This window comes from Morone saxatilis, unplaced genomic scaffold (assembly GCF_004916995.1).
Source record: "Morone saxatilis isolate NCDOM2014 unplaced genomic scaffold, NCSU_SB_2.0 Contig8, whole genome shotgun sequence".
Classification (NCBI taxonomy): domain Eukaryota; kingdom Metazoa; phylum Chordata; class Actinopteri; family Moronidae; genus Morone; species Morone saxatilis.
In genome coordinates, this window is record NW_023340257.1 from 14261893 (window position 1) to 14269167 (window position 7275).

General features: G+C 38.3%; 1 protein-coding gene across 1 annotated transcript in view; it reads left to right on the top strand.

Moving 5' to 3' along the window:
- Window positions 1-5924: 5924 nt before the first annotated feature.
- Window positions 5925-7275, top strand: part of LOC118341563 (protein NipSnap homolog 2-like) — a 7506-nt gene continuing 6155 nt past the window's right edge. Inside the window, exons 1-3 of the mRNA XM_035679850.1 lie at window positions 5925-6075; window positions 6800-6939; window positions 7025-7070. Coding sequence (XP_035535743.1) covers window positions 5984-6075; window positions 6800-6939; window positions 7025-7070 — 278 coding nt within the window. The 5' untranslated portion in view covers window positions 5925-5983. The remainder of the gene's footprint in view (window positions 6076-6799; window positions 6940-7024; window positions 7071-7275) is intronic.

Genomic DNA, 7275 nt, shown 5'->3' on the forward strand with positions numbered 1-7275 from the left:
AAGAATTAGAGGGACTGTTTTGCTTGATTTTATCATTTATAAAAGGTGAGGGGCCATCTGTAAGGTCCTGAGATACTGATGGACGTAAAGTCTCCTGTTGTCTTCATTGGTCAGTGTTTCTATCTCGACTCAGCATACAGTGTTTCCTGTAAAAATCGCAGACACCAAAACATCCAGACTCTCCTGAGTTGTCCTTATGCCTGAGTCACAGTGGTCTGTCAACAAGCAATGTATCACTCCAGAGCGTTATAGATTGGGCAGAATTTCTTGGCAACAGTCATTTTCTTATCTATATTACAGTATTTGAATAAAAACACAGACATATTCCTTATTAGACATTTTAAATGCCTCGGTGCCACTGTGTGTGTGGTAGTTCTGCACTCACTCACTGCGGTACCCAGACAAGATAAGGAGTGAAGACTATGAGCAATATGTCCAAAGTATTTTCTCACAAGTCCGACAGCATTTCTTGGAGAGCTTTTAACAGCAAGCATGTCAGTAATAAAGCCAAAGATAATAAGAAGAGCGAGAGGGAAACTGCAAAGACAGCCGGTTAGATAATTTGGCTTGGAGATATTCAGTTTGCTGAAGATCCACCCAGGACATACTGTATACGAGAGGCTGGGGATTTAGCCATGTGGGTTCAAGAGAGTTAAGCAAAGACCTTTTTTTTATATTTCTAAACTCCCTGATAAATGGCATCCATGGTTTTCTGGTGCATTAGTGGAGGATTCATATCAGCTGTTTTCACAGCTGTTCTTCTCAAAGCCTTGGTTTAGAGAAACTCATTGTGTCCAATAGCAAAATCTGAGCAGCACCAAACCAGTATCAGCATGGTCTTGTATATAGAAATTAAGAAAAATAATCCCAAAAAGTATTCAGACCTCACAAAGTGCTATGTAAAAACACACAGTCAGAAAATACATAATTATAATAAATAATACAGGATTTATAGCAGATAAGTTATAAGACATTTCCTGTCTGCCTCCCTAACTTCCAGGCAGGGTGTTTCTAAGGGCTTGATGGTAAAATCACTCTTATCTTCATTCTTGTGCAAAGGTCAATGGGATCAAAAACACAGACGATTTAAGATTTGAAACAAGAACTTTCACTCTGGACTCAGTGTTCACGTACAAGCTTTCTCCAAACCTATTAACCAAATCAAATCATACACACTGAGGTTTGTTTCCGGTGATATGTGATATGATTAAAAGCCTCGTAAATAGCTAGCAAGTGGACCTTGAGTTGGGATTGTTTTTATCAAAGTACTATTTCCAAGGTCAACAGTGTACTGTCATGTTTCACTATTAAGCCAACACAGACAAGAAGTCCAAAACTTCATTTGAAATCATAACAGCTACTGAACAACAGATCTCCATGACAACTGACCTCCATCCATTGATGAAAGCTCTGTAACAATCTAGTCAATAAGGTTTAATTTAGCTGTATAATGTTATGAAAACAACTCACAATATACAGATATTTGCCCGGTATGTATATTATAACCTTCATGAAGGTAGGATTTAGTGCAGGGTTGTTATGATGTTTAGCTAGATGTTCCCTAATAAACTGCCAGATGAGTGTATGAGGTGTGCATGCTGTTGGAGAAGCTATTAAGGACATTAGCAGGTATTAATGGTAAGTGGAGAGAAAGATGAGCTCTAGAAGTGATCCCTGTGGCCTCTCAGGCAGGTTGTCCACTGATGGAGATGGCAGATGACAAATTATGACACACTAGCTTCTTCTGAATGAGGATCTGAGGCGGCCTTTAAAAGATAAGTCAAAGTACCAGATCTACTCTGTCAAACACAACTAACTTCAGCCAGAACTGGAAGATCTTCTGCATCTGGCGTAAAAAACACAGGTACAAGAGTTCACTCAACATTGTGATAAGACCCCCCAAAAAATACCTTTTACTATACCAGTAATGAGGTTCACTATATGTACAGCTGGAGCAGTGAAACTGGAGTTCTTTGTAAAAAGCTGATCTCACTTCTTCCATTAATAAAATGTGCCCTTTGTGAAAGTATTCCACATCCAACAAAGTTCATTAAGAATACAGATCACGCTATTCAGATTAATACTGACATTACGGGAACTGTACCGTACTGACTTCCAAGCACTACTGGATCTTACATTTATACTGATGTTCACGACTGCCGGAGAGGCGTCCTTTTAATTAACTACAGTCGTATAAAACAGGAAAAGGATTAAAATGTTGGATGTTTATTAAAGTTGTGTTCGAAAATTACAAATTACATTCCATGTAATGATTCGAAAATTAAGTAAATGTTTCCTCCTCATAATCAACTGACTTGATAAATTTCAGTGGATTCAATCGTTCCCTGAATTCCCAGACATATCCACATTTTGCCTTTTGTTATTCAAAAATGTTTCACGGAGAAAGCACTCCCTTATGATTCATGTCTTTGAACTTAAAACAAATCCCTCCATAGTTTCTGAATTCCACTGGTGGTAAGTACTCTTTCTCCTAAAGCCAAGTGGGCTTTAGCAATATGGTCCCCGTTAGCTTCATAATCACTCTGTCAAATAATAAATCAATCTCGAGTGGTTCTGAATTCCTCCATGGTTGCAACCTCATCGCCCTCTCCATCATCCATCAGTGATCCATGAGCAACTGGATCCTACAGCTCTGACATGCTCTTCCTGAAGACCTTACAACAAAAGAATAATTTTATCCATTACTTACAGCATATCAGTATTTAAGAATATAAGGATCCAGTGTCCCCACAAGAATCTCACCTCATCTTAAAGAGCTATACATACCAGTATTACAGAAGTCACATCCATGACACCTGCTAAACCCAATGTGGTGGTAGCCTTTTGTCTTCAAGTGAAGTAAAGTTTAGTGCCTTGTGTGAGTTTTTATAACATGAAATGTCTGAAAGGTTTTGCAAATACATTTCAATCTGCAATAAAGTTATAAACTAGACCAACGCCTACTTTCACCAACCAGCACAATGCATGGCCATGAACTGCATGTCAAAGACTGGCTAAAGCTGTTGTTTGGGGATATCGTTTGAGGCTGCTGCTTACCACTTAAAAACCATTTCATTGAGGCGCCCAGGTAGCTCACCTGGAGCTGGCGCCACCATGTACCAAGCCTGAGTTGTTGCTGCAGCAGCCGTGGGTTTGAATCTGTCCTGTGGTCCTTTGTTTTCTCTCTCTCTTTCTCTTTCCTGTCCATCTTCAGCTGTGCAATAAAGGCAAAAAGCCCCCAAAATATATATTTATAAATAAAATATCAGTATTATCTGTTGTTAAGGTGACCTTTGTAGGGTTATAGTCAGGTTTGTGCAATACAGTGCCCTGTGTTGAGTTTGATGATGTCCATATTGTTTCTCTAACTGCAAAAGGGTCTTAGTAGTGCAGTATCTGTTGATAGGCTATGGATTGAACTGTAGCTCCCCCACCTGTTTAACCAGTGTAGTACGTTTGACCACCATGTACAAGTTGCAAAAGTTATAATTTATTACAGAACATTTTATTTTGTTTTCACTTTTATCTTTACTGATATTATTATAAGTTTGTAAATCGCTGACTCTTGTTTTTTATATTTGATGTCATTCACATTTATAGGTTATGTTACTTTTGTATCTTGTTATTGTCTCTAATGCTCAATTTCTTAATGATGTTGTGTTTCATACTGCTGAGACAGTTATATTAAAGTATATTATATTTTGTATTAAGGCCTACTAAAGGGAGAAAGTCCCACTCATCTTCATCTTCATCTTCAGGGCCTCCATATCTGACCCTGACTGTTTTCTAGTGATGCCACTTTAGGATAATTTTACTGTTGGATATGATGCAGACGTTATGCTGAGAGACAACAATGTTTGGGATCCACTACAAGAAACAATGGGCCTTTATCGCCACATGACATGTCATAGCAGGTGTAATTAATATTTTCAATAAAGGCTGCATTCAGTCAGGTGTTATAGCTTCAGGGCTCTGTTATTTATGCATGTTGGCTCTTTGGGAGGGTTTTTATGAATAACCTAAATAAAACAGAGCCATCGTTATTTTTATTAATTAAACCTGTGTTTCCCCTGTCACTACCATGGCACGTAAAAATGTCTGCTGTGAAAAAAAGATCAATAGCAGCAGCTGTATGAAGTAGAACAAAGAAGACTCTTAGCACTCGTGTGATGGCAGAAAACAATGCAGCAACTGTAAAAACTGAGTTTATTGAAAAAAAACTGGGTCTAATGAAGAGTTATTCATGAAACTGTCAACATACAGAGACTCAATGTACAGTACATAGTGGATTTTCTTCTAATGAGCTCTAAACAAACCCACACTTCAATCCATTTAGTCTTTCTTCTGGAAGTGGACACTTCACCATACTGAAAACTGAAATATATACATGACATATTTGTCTGAATTTGGGCTTTAAGTTTTGTTGTGTCTGTCTAGGATGATCAGTTACGATGTCCCTGTAGATGATGATAGATGATGTTCACATATGCAAAACATAACCAGGATACTCCAAAAACCCCCAATTATAATCAGGATACTATTACATGTGTAAATGCACTCACTTACTGTCACGCTGTTACGGCTCACTGGGACACTTGAACAGAACGGAGCCATTGTTAATATTATTAGTAACACCTGTGCTTTTCCTGCAATAACAAGTCAAATACTAAGTTCATGCTGCAAGTCTCAGTGCTCAGTTCTGATTTATAGGCCTTTTTCACAGCAGTCATTTTGACATCAGATAGTAGAGTAAACACAGGTGTTACTAATACATTAACAATGGCTTTGTTACATTCAGGTCAAACAGAGTCAGGGTGCTGCTATTGTGCATGTTTACTCTACTATTTTATACTAATATTTCATGCCAAAATGGCCACAGTGAAAAGGGTCTATTGCTCAGATATGTTGACATTTATTTTTTAAATTTGGCTCATATCAGATTCCAGTGTGAGCAGGTCACAGACATGAAGTGATCCGCATGACGAATGACGACCAAGATAGTGTGACTGTTCACACTGAGGTCCGATTGCAACCAATCAGAACTGTATCTAATGTGAACCACATATGAAAGTGCCCAAAATCAGAACTGAAAAAATCAGATTACATAAAAAAAAAAAAAAAAACAGATCTGAGTCACATATGAGCAAAGAAAATCAGATTTGGGCCACTTATGTCTGCTTTAAAAAAGTCCTGTTAGAAGTACATATCTCTCTGGTCAACCTTTCTTCCCTTGTTTATCTCTAAGATAAGATGTTCCTTTATTGATGCCTGTGGAAAAAATTCAAATTTGACACAGCAGCATAGGAAGAAATGTAGTGTAAAGATTACAATAAAGAATACTTGGTAAAAAATATTATAAAGATATAATAGAAAATATAAAAACTATAATTACCGTAGACTATAAAACTAAACTGTATATGTGCAAATTGTTACTAGTTAGAGTTTGTGCAAGAGATGTGCAAAGCAGGTTAAGTTAAAACAGTCTTAATCAGCAGAGGTGCTGTGGAGTCTGATGCCTGATGGCCTCCAAAGTGCTTTGAGTAACTTTAATTTACATATTTATTCTATTAATTTATTTATTTTTTAATTTCTCTTATCATATCCAAAAAATATGTATATAAATAAATGTATATATGGGTTTATTTTATTTATTTCCAACGCTACTCTATGAATTTAACCATCATATATTCTCTATGTGGCATGTAGCATGAACTCTTATTTCATTACACACAACCTTGTGTTGTATAAAGATAAATAAAGATAAATAAATGCCCCTGAACACTATTTCCTTCCTTGTTATACCCCCGTGTTCTTCTGTGTGTGTGTGTGTGTGTGTGTGTGTGTGTGTGTGTGTGTGTGTGTGTGTGTTCTTGATCTGTGGTCTATATGTGTGACTGTGTCCTGGCCTGTAGATGTGAGTTCTGCCCCCTGGTGGTCAGACGTGGTAACAGCGTTTGCTCTGTTTGCATTTGCACCGTGGAAGATGGCGACTGGAGTCCTTCACAGAGTCAGCGGTGGCCTGGGTCGGGCTACAAGCAGGGCCCAGTCCGCTGGACAGCTCGTCGTTTGGAGCAGGTAGGGCAGTCATCAGCCTGCTTGTTCAGTACTCGTGTTTGTAGTTGTGTAGTTTGCTGTTGTGTGGTGTATTTCAGTGTATTTCCGTAGTGGCGACGATGAGCTTTGGGTAAGCTAGCCCCGTTAAGTGCTAGCCTCCTCAGTGGCCTTCAGCTTGAACTTACATGAAAGCTTACACCTTTAAAATAGTTTATTGCGGGATATTTAACGTTAAAGCTGCGTGTGTTTGCTGGTGAAGGTGAAAGAATACAAGTTTCTGTCATCTTTTGTTGTTGAGCATCTCAAATGTTCAAGGTCAATTTGGTGCTTTATTGTAAAATGTGATTTATTGGCGTTTGTCTTACAGACAGCAGGTATTTCTGATGGTTGAGTTAACTGCTGTGCCCTGCAGTACTGTAATGCAACACATACATTATTATCACAGTGTGCTTACTATATGCAGCTGTGGTACTGACACAGCCTGTATTATGACTGTGGCACAAGTATTTTAAAAATGTAACTTCACAACAACAGCTGTAAATCTGAAATGAAGTGTTTATTTATCTTTATGTGGATTAAGTTTGCTATGAATGAAGTATATCGGCTCATATAGAGATAATATGTCCATGTGAGTGTAAATCTAAGTAGGTATCAAGAAAGGAGATTAGGAAGTCAGTCTTGCCATAGATTCATACTTGTCATAAAATACTGAAAATCTCTCATCATGAACTATGTGTGTTTGCAGGGCGTTTGCAACATCGAGCAGCAGAAACAGAGAGGACAGCTGGTTTAAGTCGCTGTTTGTGAGGAAAGTTGATCCCAGGAAAGATGCACACTCCAACCTACTGACCAAAAATGAGGAGAGTAATCTCTACAAAATTCAGTGTAAGTTGACCATAATCATAAACCATTTGTCCTAAAGTAACGCTGAGCTTAGTTTTTTAAGTGTGACTCTCTTTTTTTCCCCCAGTCCATAATGTCAAGCCAGAGTGCCTGGATGCGTACAACAAACTCTGGTGAGTGTTATTTCCCTGTTATGCATGCTGTATAGTAGTAGCAGCAGTAGTAGAGTAGTATGAGGTCGGGACGTCCTAGTATACTGTTGTGCCGTGTTGAGTAAAAATAATTCTGTGTAGTCTATTCCTGTGAGGTGATTGACGAGCTGGTATGACTACAGTCCTTCAAAGACCAACTTTGCTCATGCCTAAGATGACTGGAGGG